At 35.6% G+C, this 23,984-nt stretch overlaps 1 protein-coding gene across 1 annotated transcript in view; it reads left to right on the top strand.

Moving 5' to 3' along the window:
* RUNDC3B (RUN domain containing 3B) overlaps window positions 1-23,984 on the top strand; it is a 54,290-nt gene that overhangs the window by 12,114 nt on the left and 18,192 nt on the right. Inside the window, exons 3-8 of the mRNA XM_049798332.1 lie at window positions 4,452-4,585; window positions 7,635-7,720; window positions 11,336-11,425; window positions 14,521-14,601; window positions 16,033-16,201; window positions 21,559-21,716. Coding sequence (XP_049654289.1) covers window positions 4,452-4,585; window positions 7,635-7,720; window positions 11,336-11,425; window positions 14,521-14,601; window positions 16,033-16,201; window positions 21,559-21,716 — 718 coding nt within the window. The remainder of the gene's footprint in view (window positions 1-4,451; window positions 4,586-7,634; window positions 7,721-11,335; window positions 11,426-14,520; window positions 14,602-16,032; window positions 16,202-21,558; window positions 21,717-23,984) is intronic.

Here is a 23,984-nt window from a genome sequence, read left to right as displayed (position 1 = left end):
AGTGCTGCTGGAGTGGAAAGATAAATGTAATAATTCTCTTCCTTTCCTCATTCTATAAAATGTTCTAGTTTCACACATCATCAATACTCTGGTGATAGTAATGGTAAATGGCTGTACTAGTGATGTCACTGGTAAATGTTCAGGTTTTGTACTTCTTCATAGTAAGGTGAATTATTAAATAATTCATTTCTGAAGCAGTGAAAGACTTTTCTTATATCTGCAGTGCACAATTCATCCTTTCCCATATGGTTTTTATTTTACTTATTTATAGGTGGAAAAAACCCCCACTTAATACTATCTGCTATTTCATGGAGTCTCTTTTTAAGCAATGAATATTGATATAATTTATATTAATCAAAATTCATTGAATTGTAATAATTCAGACACAAATAGTGTTTACAAAGGGAAAGGATATGAATTATGTCTTCAGAAGACAATTTGTGCTGGTAGGTCTAGGTCAAAGGTGAGGAAGCACAGTTCTTTGAGTGAATAAGGTACAGCTTGTAATGCTGCTCATCCTGAGAGAGACAAGTCTGCTGGATAAAATAGTTAAGGTATTGGTGATATAATGGGGGTGAAAAGGGTAGGTTAAAGAAATAAGAGCTGATGGCACCACTGTCATGACAAAGACAAAGTCTAAGCATATAGCTGTGCTGGCCCTTTATTTGGTGCAATAATGCTATTAGCAGTATAGCTTTTGTTCCTAGATTTAATATTTATACACACATAGTGATCCTATTACTGGTTTTGGCTAAAAAGAAAAGTAGGGCTCTTGTGTAATTTGTGGTTCAGCTCATTCTCCTTTTTCCTGTGTGGAGAAAAATCTTAAATGAATTTATAATTGTCTTGGAGGGCTGTGTTTATGAACTACTGTAAATTTTTAATTTTTAATGATTGGTTCTGTAGGCCCAAAATAAAAAAGTAGGTATCACAGAAATTCCTCAAAGGAATACCATACCTGTTTATTACCGACAAGTTTTATTAAAACTTATTTTTTTCAGGATAGAAAAATTTGCTGCAAACTAAATAATACAGGGAAGTCTGGAGAAAATCTGTACCTTAGAGCATCCTAGTCATTACTACTTTCAACTGTGGAACTTTGTAGATATGAAATTGGACTGTGATTGAGTAGGAATTAAACTGCTTAATGTCTTATTTGTGAAGAATTTTGGGGGCATGAAAAAAAGTTCCACAACAACTAGTTGTCAGACTGGAGCAGAAATGGGTTGATACAAATAGGTGTGTAGCAGTATTCAAAAATGTGGTGAAATTAAAAAATTTCTATTTGCTTTGCAGTTCTGTAGGCAAGAACTGAATTAATTTGAACAATGTTTAATATTAAACATGCAGCTTCCATGCTTATCTAACATTTTTGTTTGGCTGACAAAAACAGTAGCATCATTCCTGTTGGAATAGCTGTCAGCTTCTGTGTCTTCTGATGACATATAAACTTCATGGCAAAGACCATGTACTTTTTGTCCTTTGGACCTCCCTGGAAACTTACTTTTTCCTTGAGAAGTACTTTGACAGACTGTAAATTGTATACTAAAACTAGCTTTCAAGTTTATTAGGACCCTTTAAAATTTAGATATGATTTTAGAATCGTAGAACAGCCCAGGTTGGAAGGGACCCCAAAAGATCATCTGGTCCAACCATTTGTGGAAAAGGGAGCCCAGATGACATTATCTAGCACCCTGTCCCTAGCATCACATCTTTAAAATCTCCAGCGATGGGGTCTCTACCACATCCCTGAGGAGGTTCTTCCAGTGAATAGTTGTTCTTACTTTAAAAAATCTCTTTCTCGTGTTGAGATGAAACCTCTTCCAGTGCAACTTGTACCCATTGCCCTTTGTCTTCTCCATGTGGCTCCTTGAAAAGAGAGAGCCTCCATCCTCTTTAAATTCTTTAGGTTCAGAAGTACTGTGATGAGTTCCCCTCTGAATCTTCTCTTCCCTAGGGAGAAAAGACCTAATGCCTTCAATCTTTCCTCATGGGGCAGGTCCTTCAGCCCTTTGAACATCTTCATGGCCCTCCTTTGGACCCTCTCCAATCTGTCCGTGTCCTCCTTGAATTGTGGGGACCAGAACTGGACACAATACTCCAGGCACAGCCTGACAAGCATTGAGTAATAAGATCTATTTCATTCCTCATTCTTGAGAGTTCTTGTGGCTGTGTACATTGAGTGCATTGAGGGCCAAATAGAATTTCATATGCTGAAAGTGTTTAAAATTGTAGGGAATATACAGCTTAATATCTTATTTAGTAGTTCTTAAAATACATTCTCACTATTCTGAGACAGTCTTTTCCAACATTTTTCTGTGTATAGAATGATTAAGGAAGGTTTTCTTCAGATGGTGTTAATTACTAGAGTAGGGTAAGGTTTAAAGTCGTAGGGAGAAAATAGTGAAATATAGAAGTCCTTGGTTCACAAAAGGTCCTGAGCCGGCTGTGAGTTTCAAGTGAAGACAATTCCTACTAAAGTCTGAAACCCATCGTACCCTCTCACAGAGCTGACTGCAAGACGAGAACCCACTGTTATGCCAGTGTTTATTGTAATTATGGCCAGCTTGCTTTGTTGATCAGTGTAAGCCAAATAAGTGCTGTGTGCTGATATGTATTTCTGTTGCAAAGGTATTTTTGTTTTTAAATTATGTGTTTTTCAGGTGTTCATTAGTAAAAGGAATTGCTTTGAATTAGTGACTTCAGAAAACAAGACAGTGAAACTGTCTGGTTTTTGCAGAATATATTCTGTCCTTAAGATAGTTTCAAAAGGCCACAAAAGTTATTTTATGATAAGCCTTTATTGGCTGGCACTGGAATTGGTGACACAAAGTCATCTTCACACTTAAGTTGCATTTAATTTTGAAGGTATAATCACCAGGGCAGAAATGTTTCCAGTATGGCAAAGAATATGAATAATATCTGTAGGTTTTTGTGCTGTTAAAATGCTGTTAAATTCTTGTTGCTGTCCACTACACTTGGCATTTCAACAAAAATAGTAAGTGTAAGAGCACTTGCCTCATGGAAACTCTTTTATTTTAGTGCTTAGAGCTGAGATCTGAATCTACAGCAAGTGAAGCACCTTGGGTTTTTGTTTTCCCTTTGACATATTGAGTAATATGTATTAATTCCTCCTGCTTTTTTTTTTTTTTAATAAGTCTTTTATCAAGCTTTGAATTTAATAAATAAATCCATGAGGCAGAGTAAGCAGATGGGCCACAAAGTCAGGTTACATGCACCCTCTAGGGGGAAAAAACCCCACCACCACTTGAATCTCAAGATCATAGGGGACAGATCTTTGACATTACTCTGGCTATGCTTGGAATTAAGATAAGTCATGCTAGATAAAAATATCATTGTCATGATATATTGGCATTTTGGTATGTATGATTTGCAGTATCAGTCGAATATATTCTTTCTTGAAATCTGAGCTTTCTAACAGCAAACGAATTAAAGTCTTTCTGATACATTAGTAAAGGTTCAGAAGTACAACTCAAAACTTGAAGTAAAATAGAATTAGCTTAACAATAAGATCTCATTTTATATGGAAAAAAGGTTTTGCACGTATGTAATAAAGGCAGTCACCAGAGGGCAATGTTCATCTTTTCACATACCTGTTCACAGTTGTATGCTGTTCAGCCTGAAAAACAGGGCTGAACTGTTGTGCCTGTGATGAAATTTATTTTGTGTGGAGTGATTGCAAGTAGTATGCAATTTTTCCCTTTGTTTTCTAACTGTCATACATTCCAAGCTGGAAAAAAGATGAAGAGTTTTGGTTAAAGCTCCAGAAGAGGTATTGATTTCCTCAATTCATTTTGATCAACTTCCTAAGGAATATTGTGTATGTCCTCAAAATAAATTGTGACTGCAAAACTTTTTTGATCATACATCAATTTCTCCTTCAATGAAAGCACATTTTGATAAATTCCATTCTGCTCCTAAAATAAATATAATACTACCACAGCAAACAGTGGTCTTGAGATAGATATTTATATATATTTATATATAAAAAATATTTTTTTTAAAGAACAAAACTCTCTTTACTTGACTGTATTAATGAAATATGTGGTACTACCTAAAGCAGGTACCAGAAATACTGGTTGCATTGTATTTTTAAGTCACAACAGTGTGTGCTCTACTGTGATTTGAGAGTCCCGGGAAGAACTCTGGAGTATTATTGTAGCATACTAACAAGCAAAAACCCAACAAAATACACATATGTACACAAAAGCCCCAAACTTCCCTTTGTGCATTGCAAACCAGGGTGAGAGACATAATGCAAGGGTTTTTTACACCTGTGAGCCAGTTTACAGTAGGAATTTATGGACTTGCTAGTATAAAATCCTGTCAGTGCAGGCAACCTATAGGGAAGTACTTTAATTATGTTTAATCTCCAATAAGCAGAGAGGAAGGTTCATAAATCTTTACGTATCTTGTAATTTTGATTTAAGGTCAGATCACCTGGTTCGGCTATGAAAGTCCTCGTAGTTTCTGGGACTACATTCGAGTAGCTTGCCGAAAAGTCTCTCACAATTGCATCTGCAGTATTGAGAACATGGAGAATGTCGGTTCTTCTAGAGCTAAGGTAGGGAAGAAAAAGGTCAAATTGACTTATTTGTTACATTGTTTCTTTTGTGTAAAATATAGCTGACATTTCTGTACCCAGAAGAAAAACATATTACTAAGCTTGCCCCACAAAATTTTTCATTGTTTGAAATAATTATTTTTATATGTACCTAGTAAATATTTACTTCTTAAAAAAACACTTTTAAATCTGAATGTGTTTTCTCTTACATTCATGTTATTCAGTAGAATAAATCTCAAATTCTCTATTCAGTGAGTGTGTTGTTATTATAAAATAATTGCCTTCACTTTGAACTTACATAATTTTTTGAAAATGCAGTATGTTGAGGGAAATTAAGTTCATGTGGGCATGCCTAACAAATATTATTTTAAAATTGTAGAAATGTGATTTATTTTTTTCCCCCTAACCTAAGTATCATTTTATTTTGGATGTAATTTATGCACTAATAGGAAAGGCGTGATCAGCTCTTGAGTTTGTTGGTGTGATTGTGCAGGAAGCATTTAATAGATTTATTTGCTAATAAAGATCCATCATTTTAAAGGATCTATATAGAAATGACATCACAATTTCTGATTGTAGGTACAATGGGAGCATTAAGGAAGTAACTATTTAATGTGTTTATATGCATATGACCTGAATAAGAACAAGTTTTAAACTGACCTATCATTAACTCTTAATAGTGTGAGACAGTGTAGACCAACATCTTTTAAAAAAATTACTGTTGGACAGAGATTACAAGTTCTTTATTACTAGATTGGATTGCTTTTCAATAGCTTCTATTTCTGTGTAAATCAGCCTTGATTGATAACTGAGAACTTTCTGACTTGAAAGTATAAGTAGTATAAAATGATACCCAAATTAATGTTCTAAACTGGAATCAGTTGTTTGAACAAGTATCCAAACTGTTTCATGGCTATTTTAAAAATCCTGTAGTTTCAGATTTTTATTATACTCTGGATTATCCACGGTATCATTGGTGAAGTGGAAATATTTACCTTGTTATATACAAAAATTTTGTAGGTTTTTTTCAGGGGCATGACTGTGGTTAATACAATTTAAATTATGTGTATTTACACAACCACAGATTTCTTCAATAAAAGATGATGCTTAGATCAAGCAGCACCATGAATCTAACAGATCTTTGAGCAGCCATTCTGATGATCCATAGTATTGCAAAACAGCTTATTTGCTATGGCTGGTGTTCCTCCTTTCTTCTTCTGTATAGATTCAGTTTTAAATTTTGTATAGTAAACGTATCTGTAATCTGTGTGAAAGCTTTGAAACACTTGAGATTCTATGGCAAAAAGCTGTTGACTGGTTTTCCTATCCAGAATATTATGTGCTCTTCCTAGCACTCAGTGTACTGGAGTAGCAGACTGATGATTGATAAGTCATGCAGCTTTTCTCCCTACTTATGTTGAGATCTGGAAACTCAGAGAATTTAGAGAACTTATTTCCAAATACCTTCTGGAGAGTTTCATGTTCTAGAATCTGATGATTGTATTGCTTATATTTGAGGTTTATTTTAAAGGTATTTCTGAATTCTAAGATTTTAATAGATATGAATATTTAAATTCAGTAAATAATAAGATGCAAAGCTATTTTCTGAAATGCTCTTGTAAATAAATGAATTTATTTTTTTTTATTCTGTGGAAAACTCCATGCCAAATAGTAAACAAAGAAGCTAATTTGTGCAGTAAATGTGGAAAGTGGTGTTGAATTTTTAAAAGTGCCTATGGGAGTATTTTGGATGTCCATATCTGAAAAGGTTGGAGTCATATCGACACAAGTACCAGTGGTATGCATCAGTTTTACTGGTAGTCCAAATGGGTGTCACTTCAGCCTGGAAGCTGTTAGTAAGGGTTTGCTAGTGCTAATTAGCCCTGCTTTCACTGGAGCTACATAGGCTTTAGTCGTTAGCTAAGCAACATCATCAGGGTTTGACTGTTTCTCTCATGTTCTAAATAACTGCAATGTAAAGGCAGCTATCCAGATAAATATCCTTTTAATTTTAGTGCACTCTGTGTTAAAGTTTTTGCTGTATTGTTGGTATTTATGAAAGCGATTGTTTTTTTTGTTATTATCTTATTATAAGTTTAGTTTGATCTAGGTCTATATAAAATAAAAATAGGATTATAATCTACACAGATGGTTTGGGTAGAATGTCTGTAGTGATATTCAGATAGATGTCGATAAACACCAAATATATTAAGCAGGAAGATGTCTTACCACTTATATAGCTATTGTAAGTTTATATGGGTTACAAGAAATGTTCCTGGTGTTCTCAAACTGACAATTATAATTATGGCAGCCATTTGAAATGTTTCTTTCTTGTAAACTACAATCCTGTGCACTAGACCTGTAAACATAGTGCAACATACATTCCTAAAAGTTATTTTTGAAGCTATTGCTGTTGTTTGTAGAACTGTTTGAATCAAGTTTTGCTTTTGGACTACAAGTTTTAGGCCTCTTAGATTTGATTTCATTCCTGTATGTTATGTGCATCCTCTATAATGATGTCCTTAATGAGGGGAAAAAATAGTTTATGCAAATTACATAATAAAAATATGTCACTGAGTTATAATTTTGTTTTTATTGATCCCACAAATATTTGAATGAACGCAGAGAATTAGTTCTTAAATCACCTTGAGGGTAGGTTACTGCTGCTTTAGAATGGAACTGATTGGATGCTTCCAATACCATTGTCTTTAAAATGAAAAGCTCTCTGCCCTGATCTGCTACCACTTATGCATGGTAATTTTCAAAAGGCTGGAGTATATAATTAAAGCAAAAATCTTTTTTTTTTTTTTTTTTTTCCCCCTTCAAATTTTGGAGAACTTTATTTCACAATAAAGTTTATTTGTAAGAACGCATTTTCTATTTTCATTATTACTATAATGAAGTACATCTTAGCAACTATTTCTGTTTAGTGGTAATTTTGTTAATCAGTTCATTTCACCCAGGTAAATCAACTGTATACATTTTCAGTGTAAAATTAAGTGTTTCATTCTATACTACTTAAATATTTGATATCTGTTTCTTCTTGCAGGGTCGAGCCTGGATCAGAGTAGCACTTATGGAAAAACATTTGTCTGAATATATTTCCACAGCTCTGAGAGACTTCAAAACAACCAGGTCTCCAAGACTTTTGGTTTTTTGCAATATTTTAGCAAATGTTGCTTAAGTGAGGGACTTAAGTTTGGAAGTGAATGTTCTGCTTGATTTGTATAGGAAATAATGTCTTTAGTAAAAGAGTTGTAACCCAGTAAAAGATATTTGGAATTGGTGTCAATTGATTGGATTTTAGCATGGGTAAAACTGCAAAATTGAAAATCCCTTTTTGATTTTAAAAATGTGAAAATAAGTCTGGAATTCTTGAAAGATCAAAAGAGAAGAAAGCCTCTCTAAAGAAGGAAATAATTCTGAAATTGTAGCATCATAAGGACAGATGCTGTAATGTTCCTTTCAAAATTAGGTATGGTTGACAGAAAGCCCTAGAGACTCAGTAAAAATAATTTTTATGGGAACTTTTCTTGAAGAAGAAAGGAAGAGAATTTCAGGAACTTTTTGAGAAATATAGAAGAATAGAATTAGTGATCAGGCATAGCTAGAATTCTTGATGTAATATGAAAAATGTGTAACACATTTGTGTTGTATCTTCTAACGGTAAAGGCTGTTATGGACAAGAATATGCTTTGTGACAGAAAATACTCTGGCATTTTTGGACTGGTTCTAGATAATGGGATTATTTTATGATGCTTTATCCTGTAACAAGTGTGTCTCGTAGATTTATGATGAAGTCATCTAAATATGAGTGAGTCTGTAACATGTTGTGGTACCTTATGTTGAACTCTAAAAGTTTTAGACATACTGAATTGGCTATTTAAACAATAAGAATTTTCTCTGTAAGGACTTCTGTTCATTTAGAATATTATTTCTGTTTGTAATACAATTTGTCCACAAATCTCCATATATTTTGCCAATATTAAGGTGATTTTGAAACACAACTAGGTATGCATCCTGTTTTATTGAAGTTTCCAGACCTGCCATCTTTATTTTACCCAGATTTGCTTGTATTTACCATAGACAAGAAGCTCGTAAAACAAAGAGTTCTGGAAAAGATTTACTCACTTCATCTCAAACTGAAAAGTCACTTGGGGTTTTGAGGGGGAAATGAGGAGGGTCACAAACTGTGTAGTTAAGTAGTACATTCTTTGTCCCCATTTGGTAGTGCAGTTTGTTTGATAGTCGATAACAGTGGTATTATTTTGTTAGCAGTTTCAAATTCATTTATTTGAACATGTTAATGTTTCATATATTTGAATATTCTTTCAGTGGTATAGCTTTTGGAAACAACCTCTTTTGCATTCCAAACATAGTAAGTGCAAAGTTTGTTTTGAAGTAAATACATCAAATGGAAATACAAGTTACAGTTTCAGTTTCAGATCTTGGTAGTGTGGATTTCAAATCCACTAGCAGTAACAGACACAATCTCTTTTTCCTGTGTGGGATTTTGGATACCTAATAAGTGGCCTGATTTTTTTGGTGATGCTTTGCACTATTTAGTTAGCATTTTAAATTATGTATTGTTGCTATATGTATATTTAATGTTTATTTTTATAAACTATAAATATCATATGTTACACATGTGTGCATGTAGAATATGAAATTCATCTATCATACTCCTAGCTCTTTTTAAACCTCACTGTTGTGTTCAGGTGCCTGATCTTAGGACTAGTCCTTTAATGAAGCAGCACATTTTTAGTGCTGGATCTGCATATTACACTTGGAAGGGAGTTGGATTAAGTATGAGCACACAATTATTTTGCTAACAAGTTGGTCAGCACAGACTCTTAAGTTAAAGTGGACTTTTCTGTTGTGAAATGTCAACTGCATAGCACTGAAAGAAGATTGGTGAGTTTTCCAAGGGGACTGTTGTTTTGGCTGGATTACTGTAGCTGGTTTAAGAAACATTGTCACTGTCAGGCTACCATCTGTGTGTCTCACCATTACAAGTATGCCCTGTCTTTTTTTGTGTGATTACTTCCTAGGCACCATTTCACAAGATAAACTGAGCACAGTACTGATTGGTACCTGTCAGCGACTTGACAAATGCCAGTGAAATGGTTTGTAATCAGCTTGTACTGGGATCATTGCTGTTAGGTCTCAAATAAGAGTAACTGTACTGAATGAGACTAAGTCCATCTAGCTCAGTATTCTGTCTCAACCAGTGACCAGTTTAGCCTCCTGGTGCCCTTCCTGAAGTCAGAGGGTAGAAAGCTGAATCTGTACATCATAGCCTCAGTGTCAGGACTATAATCTCTATCTTCCCAGAGGAAATATTCCAGATTTCTTGCTTCCCTTGAGAACATCCAAGGTCTTGGACAGCTTGTTTCCTTAACAGCAAATGGATGTCCATTATGAAACGGCAAAAGTAGGACTTCTGAAATGTGCATTATAACACAGTTCAGTCTTTGGAGCTGTGCCCCAAAACGTGTCTTTTCTGGATGTTTGCCATGCAGTCAACTGAAGCTCTCACTGAGCCTTCCCAACGCTTTCATGCAGTTCTTAAAACATATGGAGCTTTTGGTAGGGCAGTGTTGCTGATATTTGTCTGAAAGGTGGGTTGCATTCAATAACCTGGCACCTTCTTGCAATCATACATTGCTAGAATATATAGGTGGACTGCGCATCTCAGTTTCTGGTAAATGACCTCTCAACCTTGCCTTTGGTACTGAACAGCTCTTGGTTCCCCACTTTCCATGTGTAATGCTGAAGTGAATTCTAGTGACCTTTCTGCCTCTGCTGGTGCCAAGACTCCTTTAACACAGAAATTAAAGTTCTGTGCTACTTTGCTAAACAAACCAAATGCCTTTTTTACAAGGCCATGTGTGGCAATGGTGGGTCCTATTCACCTGCCCTGTGCATGGAATGTTTCTGTCTGGAAATAACTTCTGTGATAGCTGGGAGGAGAAAATCAGAATAAATGGGAGAGAATGGGGAGGTGGTGAGGGAATACAGATTTAAACATTGTTGCTTTATCAGTCAGTGTTCTCAAGCAGCCTTCACAAATCTGCATATACCAGGGTATGTGAAGTGTATTTTGAGATCAAGATGTAGAGTTTTAAAACTTTGGCCAATGGGCGTTTTATCATTAAAAAAAATGGTGTTAACACTCCTTCTTCAAATAATGAAAATTTTAAATCTCAGAATAACTGGATGCAGCATGCATCTTCCCAGCATGCAGTATTTTAAGAAAACATATGCTACCTGGAAAATAGCTGATTTGTGAAAAGATTTTTTAAAAAATAATCAACTACTAAGAATGAAGAGTGAATGTTGAACTTTAAAAGAGCCTGCAAGTACAATTGTGAGAGAGAACTTTTTTTATATGATGGAACAATTATTTTTTTTGTGTACGTGACCAAAATTCTTCCTTTCAGCAGTGAAGTATAAGATATCTTCATCATTTTCTTTTCATTTTGTCTGTCCTGTTCTACTATTTCTTAGGGCTAATATTGTAAATTCTTTTTGCTTCTGTCTAAATTTTTATGTGCTCTAAGATTGTGGTGTTTTGTGCTGTGCAGTCTATTGGTTTGCTTTATTTGAAATGAAATATGAACGCCCCTGGGGTTCACATAGTTGTTTTTACTTAAACTGGATTACTTCATTTTTCTGTTAACTATGAAAAACTTTATTATTATTTGAGAGAAAATGGTATTAACTGAACTAATTTCTTTTTTATTGAAGGAGATTTTATGAGGATGGAGCAATTGTTCTTGGTGAAGAAGCAAATATGCTTGCTGGTATGCTCTTGGGACTCAATGCAATTGATTTCAGGTATTACATTTGCATGCTTCATAACAAAATGCTCAGGGAAAGTACTTATAAATCAGTGCATTATAGAAAACATTGTTAGATTCCCGTGGTAGTTTGAGAGGCAAAACTTAGGTGGGGGGAAAGAGGGGGAGAGAGAGAGGGAGAGAGAGATCTTGAATGGCTCTTGTAGATAAGAAAAAAGTTGTGCCATAGTTTATATAGCTGCATGATTACATGGTCTTTCTTTCAGGTATCAAAATCCTGAAAGCAATCAGAAGTATAATTGCGGAAGATATTTCAAACCTATTAAGTGAATCTTGCAGACAATTGAATCTTTTAGTTATTTTTAAACTGCAAGGAAGACTGTGTGATTAAGTACATGGTTATGCCCTGGTATTCAATGACAGCACTGTAGCTGCGTATGTAGAAGGTGTAGGTGTCTTTAACTTTAGCACTTCTAGATTTTTTTAAAAGCTTAACCTACAAATGACCGTTTAGTATTCATTTGTGTTATGATTAACTGTAGCCAAACAGCAAAATGTCATCAGATTACATGAATTTACCTTTGCAATCTCTGCCTAGTTTTGTGTGCTTTGTTACTTAATTAATTCTGTGGTTTGAGGTAATGAAGGTGCAAGCACATGCTAGAGAATATAAAAAACATCCTGGTGTGTATATATATAAATATATATGTTAAAAATGTCAGCAAGGTATAAAGACTACAGTGCCTATGAAATGATCAAACCTGGCTGGTGCAACGCCCTGTTAATATGCCTGGTTGGGCCCACTTAGCATCATACAGAGCCAGTGGGGAAGGGTTTCGTAATACCGCATAGGGAAAAGGAGAGTGATAATGCTTTTCTCCAGTCTCCTCACAGTACACTGTTAAAATTTACCCTGCAGCAGTATTAATGCTTGTCACAAACTAGTTTAGGAGATAAACTGGCAGAAAACAGCACATAGTCTCACTGGATGCACTGAGTGATTGACTGTTGCCAAAAGGCCTTTGGAGATTTACTCCTGCTTATGTACCCTTATACCAGTTTTGAGGCTTGTTGGACCCTTCTGTGAGCCAGCTCAACTTGTTAAAGGGCAAAAAAACCATACCTAGTAAGAAGGCAGGATAGTTCTTTTGCTGTCAGCTAGTTTGGTTCACAGAAGCATCCTATTAGTGAAAGAGATGATGGGACCATAAGGCTTAGAGAAGAGAAGGAATAAAAAGGATTGCATAATGTTTTTCCTTTCTGGTGACAGTGAGCATTTAGTTCAGCTGCCTGCGGAACTGCAACTGGATGCTAAAGGGGAAAGAAACCTAAAAATTCAGGTCTTGAGGGCTGAACTAGCTCATCGTGGAGTCAAATAAGTGCCAATACCGCTGTAAGGAGGGGAAAGGGAATGAGAAAGAAAAAACTGGGAGGAAGAGGTTGAAAACACGATACCTTCTTTTGCCAGAATTTAGTCATTAGATTGGCTTAACTGCATCCTCAACGTATGTTCTGGGGGAATGGAAGTGTGCTTCAGGACGATAAGAGACCTAGCCTTGTGTACAGCAAATTCAAATCTTACCAGATTTTATTAGTTTAAGCTTTACACTATGTGAAATTAAACTTCTTCTGTATTGGCACTATACTTGAAGGACTATAGCCTTACATCAGTAAGAAGCATAGCAAGAGTAGGTCTGCAGTATGGAAATCCTCCCATAAATAATCATCAGTTGACTATGTGACTGTCTCTCATAGTCCTCAGTGGTACATACTACTGGTATGAGAGCTTAGCTGTATGAGCGTGCTTGTTCTTCCTTTGTCCTCTCACTTCTAATATAAGCATATGTATAGGTATCTGTTAATAGTATTTAGAGTAATGATTGGTTCTCGTTGGGACATTCAAAGTTTTTGTCAATGCAGCTTTCAAGAGCCTAGAAATTTTTTGGGCAAAGTAGGAACATAGTGCTACATGAGCATTTTTATTGTGCCACATAACATTCATAGTATTTTTGGTTTGAATGGCTGAGAAGCTGTAGCCATTCTTTGCGTGTTACATTTGAGGAGTTTGGTTTGGGGTTTTTTTTTTTCATTTCAAACAGTCTCTTACAAATGTTGACTGGCTTACCTATGTGGAACTGTAAATAAGACTTTGGGGTGGAGGTGGGGGAACCCAGGTGAGAACAGAATCTAAATATTCCCCCCCTCCCCCCCAGCAATGCAGAATTATGTCTCTACTTAAAATAATTGTGGTTTTGCAAGGGTGTTTTTTGTTTTCCTTGCTTTGCTTTTCTTAGGGAGAAAAAAATGCTTCAGATGTAATTCCCAAATACCACTTAAGTGACTGCATTGTCAAAAATGGCACTTTGCAATTAAGCTAGCAAAAGCTGTGTCTTACTAGAACCTCTTTTTTGATGACAGAGATAGGAGGAGTGAGGAAAATGAGCCTTGTGGAAGCATAATTAATTTTGTCACTTCTGTGATAATTAAACATGATTCAAATGCAATCTTTTATATCCAGTACAAAAAGAATACAGTGTAGATGAAAGCTTTATAAGGCCACAGCCATTTAAGAACATTTTCTGAAAGTTAGTTTCATTAATGTTCCTCATCTTCCTGCAGCCCAACACTAGAAAGTATCTGAAAGGAGAAAGATTCTGAAATATTTTTGAGAATTGATTTTTAACTTAAAGTTAGTAGGATGGGTACATAAGCACTCTGTGAACACTTTAAATGAGCTTAAATACTGAAGATTCCAAGCTCATCCATAGCTCTTCCATTTCTCTTTCTTCAGCTAACTTTATTTTTCCTGTTATTCCCTTGCAATCCATCTGTATTTTCAGAATAAAAGCAAATATTTAAAAATCAAGGTTTATACCACTTGCCCAGATCTATTTCCTGATTATGTGGAATTTCTGTTTGTTGGGGTTTTCATTACACTATAATATGCTCAGTGACTCTCAGTTAACATTAAACACTCTAGCTTAGCTGAGTAGGATTTCAGTGTTAAATGCTCTAGGCCTTTCTTATTATAAAAAAATTAAGAAAATTCAACTTTCATGTTGGTAAGATTCAACTGTCACGGTCATTTAATTTTCTTGTTATAATCTTATTATTGTTTCTCTGTTTTATCAGTTTTTGTCTGAAGGGTGAAGGATTGGATGGCAGCTTTCCAGCTGTCATAGATTATACACCGTACCTGAAGTTCACCCAAAGGTACTTTTTATCTTTACAATGCTTTTCTTTATTTTATTTCATTGGCAAAATTTTACTTCATACTGGGCCTCTTACTTTTCAGTTCACATTCAAAATAATATCCATATCTAAATACAAACCTGTACACTCAGCTACCTTACTCTTTCAGACTGGTGGAATTATTACATGACTCATAAGTGAGTCATGCTAACTTTGTTTACTTGGATCAGAATCACAGTTCAGCTGGAAACAAATTTTTTATTTCCTTTGAAGATCATTAGACCAAGTTGTCCTTTCTTTTGGGCCTTTTCTGTATAGCCATAAACTTAAAAGTAGTTATGTTGTAAATAAAAAGTACGTATGCCCTGGTAAATCGTAAGATATGACAGATAAACAGTATGCAGTGTGAGCAGTTAGTGCATAATAGAAAATCATGACCAGTTGTGTGTATAATCTGACCTTCCAGCTACATTTTGCTCCTCTGATCAGCCATGTGGTTAATAATAAAAAGAATGATCGCTAACAGATCAGATACCAATCTGGCATCTCCGAAAAGCATGGAAATTAATGGAATGTGTTCTATTGTTAGGTTTGGCAAAATGAAGGAAGCAGCTGGGAGTTAGGAGTAGTCTTGAAGATGTACAACTGAACATGAAACATCCTAGTTATTCACTTGAAGTTCATGTAAGCTTACATGTTAATGACAGATTGCATGGGTCAGTTAAAGCAGAATTTGCATCATGGCACATCATGGGGTTGCACTAATCACTACTTAAAAACTAGTAAATGCTGTTACTGTAGTGGAAAGCATAGTTAGTTGTAAGGGAAGATTTCAAATGGATATTGGGATAAATTAAAATTCTTGTCTTTGAGAACGATGTCTGAATTCTCTGGCATACATTGATTCTGGATGTTATGGAGATACTTTAACAATGAATCTGCATACTATGTAGGGAGATGCTTATGTCCTGTGAAATAACAGGCACATGGTCTTTGCTATAACCATAACTATAAATTTATAATAACTTAATATAATGACAATCACTTTTTTATTTTTCTGCTTTTTTAGAAACAAATAAAATCTATTTTCAGAGACAACTCTTTGCCCTGAATTTGTGAAGGAAAGATTTAAGTCACCACTTTCTTAGATAGCATATTGTAATCCATTGGTCCTTTGTATTCCAGGAAAGTATCCCACGTACAGTTGTCTGACTTGCCTAAGATAACTTGACTAAGATCACAAGCAAATTTTTGCCCATTCTTTAGGTGGCTATACAAATAAAAGCTTGAAGTACAAGTTGTGTTTGGTGATCTATCCTATCCCAACATTTTGATTCTTTTTGGTTTACAGAGCATTAGATATCTGTAAGAAGTGTGATGCTTTAATTTCAAGGGGGATTTGCATTTTAACAGACACGGCTTTTGACTTGGCTAATAAGTATGATCATTCAGTTCTGACAGCATCAGCAGTGATGAAGAAGAGCTAAGGACGCTGGGCAGTAGTGGCAGTGAAGGCAGTACTCCAGAGAACATTGGTCCTCCTTTCATCATGGATGAAAACAGTTGGTACAACAAATGCAAAAGGGTAGAACAGAAGTACCGGCTTGCATTGGAACAGAAGGTAAAAGATTAGTTTTGTGGGGGGCTGATGGACCCAAAGCTTGTCACCAGCCAACTGGTGACATATCCATTTAAGTAAAGGCAGAAAAATATATTAAATATTATTTAGCTTCCTGTAAGTGGTCTTAAATTTTATGATCCTCAGAGTATCTTTGTACATTGATTTGAGGGAAGAGGTTGGGGGGGGAAGAGAATAATAATAATAATGAAAAAATATTAATTAAATAATTATTACTTTATTAAATAAATATTAATAATAATAATAATTTGGAGGGTCAGACTGTACAATCTAATGTAGACACTTTGGCTCCTTTTTCCAATCTCAGAGTTACAGGCAGTGTATCTCTGAAGCTGTTAGGTTGTGAAATGAACATGAACATGACTGTCCACGTGATTTCCCTCTTCCTTAGAAGCCATAGAATTTTGTTGATGTAGGTAGACTGCCAGTTGAAAGCTTTTATAATTATAGTGATGTTAAACTTTAATAGTTATTCTTACAATAAACAAAAATGATCAGCAAAGTAATCTGTCTAGGAATGAAAAGCAAAAGTGTCTTCTCAATGATACTGAGATTTTAGAAAATATATAGTTTTAAGACCTGTTTCAAGCTAGAATGGGAAAGGGGAAAAAAAAAAGTGTGTTTGTATTTGATTTCAATAATTTAGGTAGCATATTGAACGTTATTATAGAAACCAAAGGTAGGTTCTCCCTCTACCACCCGAAATGCTGTAAGTTAAAGGTAAAGTGAAATATATGTTCAAACTTTTTAGCATTTTATCCTTTTTAAAAGCAAAGTACTTGTCAGTTTTTCATAACAGCATATTACAGCTACAGCAACAGCAATGCGTATTAGCTAGTGGTAGAGAGAAGGGGGAAGAATTTTCATAGACGCTGCAGGAATAGTGCACAGAAAAAGAAAGGAGGGGTCAGGAAAAATTGAAGGGAAGAAAAATCAAAGATGAATTGTTAATGTTTTTAAAAACCTTCATTAGAATTGTTAGTGTTCTTTTTTCCTAATGTCAGAATTTGATTTTTATGGAACTCTGAACACAGTAAACCATATGAAAGGCTGGAACTACATAAGGGTGCTTGGAGGTGTAATTATTAGTTTAGAGCATTAGAATCACAAGATTATCTCTTTGCCTTTCTAGTTTTTACAGTACTGAGAAGAAAAAATAGTTTAAAAAAAGAAAAAAGAGAGGGCCAGATGGGATCTAGAATGCATATTGTGCCAGTTGGGACTCAGTACATTCACTGTGGCCGAGGTCCTGATACCAACTCAGTCACATACATATTTAAATTCTAAGAATGATTGTTGGCATGGTTTTGGCCTGGGGCAACTAGTACTCTCCCAGATTATTTCAGGTCACAGTTTATGAATTAGTGTTTGTCAGAGATCATTCCAAATAACCAGTATGATTTCAGACATGGTCCTTTGGAACTTGAGTTTAGGTATAGATATAGCCAGACTGAGAGAATATACCTGAAAAGGAGTCCTAGTTATGTTAATTAGGTTAAATGTAGCTATGGATTGCTAAATGTCAGTCTTAATATGGAATGGTTGGAATGCATCAAAGTTGGTTTACTTTAATGCATGTGACAGAACCTAGTTAAAGTTTTTCTAAGTAACAGTGAAAAAGTCAGACTTACTGTGGGATGATAGATGTGAGAAGTATTTTTTAAAAATATGCATACAATTATTTCTTTTCTATTTTGGTTCCCTTAGACTTCTTTTTTTTTTTTTTAAAAAATAATGACCTTAAATGTTGACATCCAGGTTGCTGGTACAATCTTCTCGGCCAGTATATTATCACTTTCCATATGGAAAAAACTTGTATTCCTGGTGGCGCTCTCTGATACAGAGGACGTTTTCCCTGCTTTTGTAAACCAATATGTGCTATTCAAAAGGAATCTCTTCAAAGAGAGAAACAAAATTAAAACCTTTTCCTCCCCACCCCAACAGTCCTTGAAGCACAGGAATGTATTCAAGACAGCATTTCATCCTTGTGTCCAGACAAAAACATATGATCAGTTTGAACACCTCTCTTCCTCACCCCCTGCCAAGGTTGTAAAATATTTTGGGATTTAATGAGAAAAGAGTCATCAGCTCTGGAAAAGCATGGAAGAGAAGAAAATAGGTGGATGTTTATTTTTCTTGGTAAACCTAGGTGGTTCATTTCCAAGGATATCCCATCAAAGCTGTGACAGATGCACATAGAAACAATATTGAAACTTGGTGTCCAAATCCACTAGCCAGAATCACTGGGAAGCTTCAGGTCTGCAAAAGCACAAAGATCTTAAGTGGCTGTAACAGCAAATGGAGATTTTGGTTTATTCACAAGTCTAGGATCCAGAAACATCTCTATTCCACGGAATGTTGTTTGCTGATCTGATACTTAGTATTTCAAATTTTTAAGCATTACTACTTTAGTGAGTCACGTTATTCTTTGTAGCGTTCTCTTAATGAACTGCCAACTTCTGTAGTCAACTAATGTAGAGGTGAATTCAAGTCAGTTTTACGATAACTCTTTGAAAACTGGTGCAAAATACAATTTTCAAAATGATAGCTACTCTGACAGCTGTTGACATGTTCCTAATTGTCCTCCTTTAGAATGCCTACTTGACAATTGCAGCAGCAAAATAACTTTATTATTCCCACAGACAGAAAATTTTCCATTGTCTAATTTTCATTTGGCATGTGCCTGCCAAATTTTTGTATCATTCACTTCACCTATGCTACATCTGTTCTATTATAGCTTGAACAAATGACCATTAAGAGGTTAGATGGACTATGGAATAGAGCTTCTTTCCTGAGTGTTTCTCTCCTTCTGGGACCTTTTTCATGGCAATAAATTGCAGCATGGCAATGTGTTGCACACAGTGCAGTAGGTACCAGTTAATCAGAGACAGACTGTTTTCTTGCAAACAAAGGGGCTTTCTGACATTCTGTGTGTTGGAAAACTGGACGTTTGTGACAAGAAGACCAAGTTGAAAATAATGTATTTTTAGTAACTGATATAGTGAGCCTGATTGCTCTATTGTCATTTACTTTGCACAAATAATGATAAATTCTTTTTGTGCCTCTTAAGTAAGTATGTGTACTGCAGTCATTAATAGCACAGGTGAATGATGTTTACCAGGGTCACAATATGACAAGCGATTGGATTGCAGCTAAGAAAAAGGTATCTGTATCTTCTGAGTTGTTTGAAATGGTAGCATAGGGTCAGGTATTATTTTAGCAAGGTAAATCCTAGCATTGCTTTATTGGACCAACAGTGCTATGCTGGTTTAGACCAGGAATCCTTGGTTATCCTACTATCCTCTTGGATACTTGCCCAAAATACATGTGGAGGGAAGAAAAAAAACCAAGGCAAATATAGATGCATTGTTTTTCCTCTAATACTTTCTTGGCCAATGCGTATCAGCTGAAGGACTTCCTGAAGCTGATAAGGTTTGTCTGTGTAGTAACCTGTGATGGATGTCGCTTCCAAATACTTCTCAAATATCCCCTTGACCCCATGTAAATTTTTAGCATCCAAACCATTTTTTTTTTGGAAAAGTATTATGCGTATCTACCATCTGTTGTGTGAAAAGCCACCTCCTTTTCTGTCTTTTGAATCTGGCTCCTACTAGCTTGATTTCATGGTGCCTAGCTCTTGTATTTTAAAAATTGATGAACAGTCGCTTCCTTCTTGCCCTCTCCAGGCCACTCTGGAAATATGATGAGTTTGTCTTTTCCAAGTTGTCTCTTGTCCAGATTAATGAGTCATAGTCTACACATTTGTTACTTATGTAGAAGTTACCCCTTCCCTATTTTGGAACGGTGTAAACTGTTCACTTCTGTGTAGCGAACTCCTACATTCTCTGTGTACTGTTTATACTGGAGTTTTATATGCTTTTGCTGGTGGGATGATGCATCTCTGTGTCATTATAGATAGAGGTATTTTCTATTCATAGTATTGCTTAGGGCCTTGTTTAGTCAAGCTGTGAATAACTCAAGGATGCAGACTTCCCCAGCCTGCCTGGACAACCCATTCCAGTGTTCATTTAAAAATTAAAACAAAAAAAAAAAAAAAAGAAGAAAATCACACATTTAAATAGTTTCCTGTATTTCAATTTCTGCCTGTTGCCTCTTTTCACTGGATACTACTGGGAAGAGTCTGCCTCCAACCTTTTTGCACCCTGCCATTAAATATTGTTGAACATTGATGTGATTCTCCTTCCTCCCCCTCTTCCCTCCTCCGCAGCCCTGGACTGAGCAGTCCCAGCTCTTTCTGCCTCCTCTCATATGAGAGATGCTCCAAACCCTTAAATAGTCTTTGTGATAATGAATTGTATTAGTAGCCTTTTACTACCAGATAGCGTGAAACCGGTTTTCTTACTCAACAGGACAACACCTGTTCTGTGTCTATGAAAACTACCTTTTTTTTTTTCTTTAATTTGGGCACCTATGAAAGCATTACACATTTTTCCACAGGCTTCAAGGAATGTGCAAGATTTTACACAGTACAGACTTACTATACCCATCTTTAACTAAGAATTGATAAGAAGTTACTAGTATCGGACATGCTGGGACTCTGCTTGAAGAAGAAAAAGAAATAGCTGCTTAGTATTGTAACCAAATGTGTAATTTGTGAACATACTTTCTGACCAATGTGCCATCACAGCTGCTGTTAAATACTCACATTGTGGAGTTTTGTAAATTACGAAGTAGTTGAAGTGTGATTAGTACTGCCCCATATCTTTTATAGTATGGAAAAACGATGACATAAATGCATGTGCACATTCCAGCTGTACATGTTCAATGTTACTAAAAGAAGTGACCTTCACCAGTTGTCCTACCTTGTGCTTTAATGTAGGTGAATATTTATTTCAATAACATTCTTCTTTGTCATTTTAATGTGTGATGTGGTATTTTGGGATTTTTTTAATAATAATTCTGGCTCCCTTTCACTAACTATACAGTTCCATATAGATGCATTCTACTCTTGTCCTTTTTTCTAGCGTCCTGCATCTGTTAAGTTGCAGAGTTCTGATCTTTTTCTTGTACTAGTGACTGTTCTATGTTGTTTTCGAAAAATGAATTAGTGTTTCATGCTGGTGGCATTCCTGTCTCATTGTTTTATCCTTTATTCTTTTCCTCTGCAGGAATATAAATAAGTTCATGATTTTCTTGATACTACTAAGAAACATCATAAGACAATTTACTAGTCTGTTTAAAAATAAATAAATAAATAAACCTACAACAAAACCAAAGTAGAACTGTGTACATCTTAAACCAGAAAAATGTGAACATGCATAATGAAAAGGTTTTTTGATAGTGTGTTCTTTAAAGCTTTCTAACACTTATATTTCCAGGGTTACCTTGAAGAATTGGTACGACTCAGAGAAAACCAGCTATCTGAATCTGTCTCGCAGAATAAACTGCTGTTACAAAGAATTGAAGATATGGATCTAGCCCATAAAATGGAGAAGGAACAGCTGGAATATATCATTGTGGAACTGCAAGACCAGTTGTAAGTTAGTATAATGGAGAAACGTTGTTAGAGCAGTATTACTTAAATTATTTAACTTATTTAGGTATATAATATGAAGAACTTCTGGTCATGTGGAAGCAAGTCAAACTTCTTAAAGAAATTGATGTATTTTAGCTGCTTCTTTTTCTGACATGTCTTATATTCAGAACTGTCTCCCCTGAAAACTGCAGTAGTATAAGACAGAATAGTTCTGAGATTAATTTTTTTAACCTGAAATAGCTTACAGTAAACTTAAATTGCTTAAATTTTTAACAAATTTTTATAAAATGTTCTTTATATTTTATTACTTCCAGCTTTAAGGCTACCCTTTAAAAAGATATTGGAAGCAGCTTCCTTTTGAATACTGTTTTTAAAATGTTAGGCAGGAAAGGATAAAGAAATATTTATTTTCTTTGTATAGATTCCATTTTATTTGCATGTGGCTCAGACACAGTAGAATTTCATCTGGTAGTCCTAAAAATCTTCAAACTGATGAAAGCGTTTGCTACTCACCCTTTCTCCAATGCAAGGTAAAATGCTAAAACAACAGGAGAAGGCTTAATTTTTTAACAGCATGTATGACTCCTAATGTGGTAAATATAGTTTATCTACCCAGCCCTGTCTGTTGAGTAGGGAGGTACTGTCCTTTTGCAGAGACACTCCCTGGTAATGTTTAAAGACCCAGATAGATGGAAGACTCTCTGTGTGGTGATAAATTGCCACAAGACTGCTATAGTATGCATCTGCGGTAATTGTATGTTCTGATCTGTTCATAACAGATACAAAATAAATTATTTTACCTTATATCTGGAGTAATTTGTTTGTGTCTGAGCCCTGAAGTGAAGTGGAAGTCATCTGTGGCCTTTGAAACAATACAGGATGAAGAAAATATAAAGATGGCTTTGGGGTACTTTGGTTCCCTCTGCCTAATGTCTCACAGAGACACCACCCAGAAGGGTCTTTTCTATGCAGTAAAAAGTACTTCTAGCTTGTAAACAAAGTCTTTTTGGTTTGTATTGTCTTTTTTTTTTTTTTTCCCCCTTCCTCTCTCACTGTCTTGTGGTAGGTCATTTTATTGTCAGTGCTTGAAATGGATTTTATGAAAATCCTCAGGAATACAGCATTTGCATTTTATTTATGCCAATTTCAAAGTTGAGGGGGGAAAAAAAAGATGTTTTTCTGCATCTTTTTTTTTTCTTTTTCTGATTGCCTGTAAGCTTTTGAGATACCTGTTCTTGAGTTCTTTTTCTGAACTTGCTGATATAGCTAATGATTCATGTTATAATTCTTTGGCCTCCCTGATTATTTGGGGGAGGTGCGGGGAAGATGTGAGCTCATTTAAACCCACTCTGATACTTGGAAATTTTGAATGTTCAGACCTGCTGTTAATTTTTAGCTGAGCTATATGCAGTCAGACTATTCTAAAGATCTCAGTCTTTGGCGTTTGATTTTTGTTTGCTGGCTTTCTTACATAAAGGCTTAAATTGTGGAGCAGTTTCTGTTGTATCTTGACAGTGTGTTCTTGTATAGCTGTTTGTGAGACACTGCAGTCAGGAACCTGGACTACACTAGATATTTGGAGAGAGGTATAATTTTGCATTGTTATTTCTGTGAGTTTAGCGTGACTGTCAGATGAACTCTTCTTAAAGTGTGTTAGGAACTCATAGTTCCTTATGGGGGTGAAGGAAGGGAAGAACTATTCCTAGCAGGTTTCTGATGGTCAACGCCAGTCATAATTAACATCTTTTAATCATTCATCCCCCCCCCCCCCCTCCTCCTCTCTCCTCCTCTCTCCTCCTCTCTCCTCCTCTCTCCTCCTCTCTCCTCCTCTCTCCTCCTCTCTCCTCCTCTCTCCTCCTCTCTCCTCCTCTCTCCTCCTCTCTCCTCCTCTCTCCTCCTCTCTCCTCCTCTCTCCTCCTCTCTCCTCCTCTCTCCTCCTCCTCTTTTTTTTTTTTCCCATTCTTATGTTTTTTATTCTGACCTGGCAGCAGAATATGCTGTATCATTAATGTGTCTGTAATGAGGCATGAGTTTTGGCCAATTGCTTTTTATGGTCCAGCTGTTTTAGAATGGTGTTCATGTAATCCCAAATCTTAGTGTTTTGCTCCCCTACCATTTGTAGCATTTTGAAGTAGTGAATGTATGCTATAATCTTTTTGAATTCTTTATCAGCAGGTAAGAGCAAGTTTGGGATTGTAATTCTGCCTGAGACATACTATATTACTGTTTGTAAAACACTTTGAGATCTGATTTAGGATCATTTGCTGT

This window comes from Accipiter gentilis, chromosome 4 (genome assembly GCF_929443795.1).
Source record: "Accipiter gentilis chromosome 4, bAccGen1.1, whole genome shotgun sequence".
Taxonomy (NCBI): Eukaryota; Metazoa; Chordata; class Aves; order Accipitriformes; family Accipitridae; genus Astur; species Astur gentilis.
The sequence above is the reverse complement of the archived record's forward strand: the minus strand, read 5'-3'. Positions and strand labels throughout refer to the sequence as shown.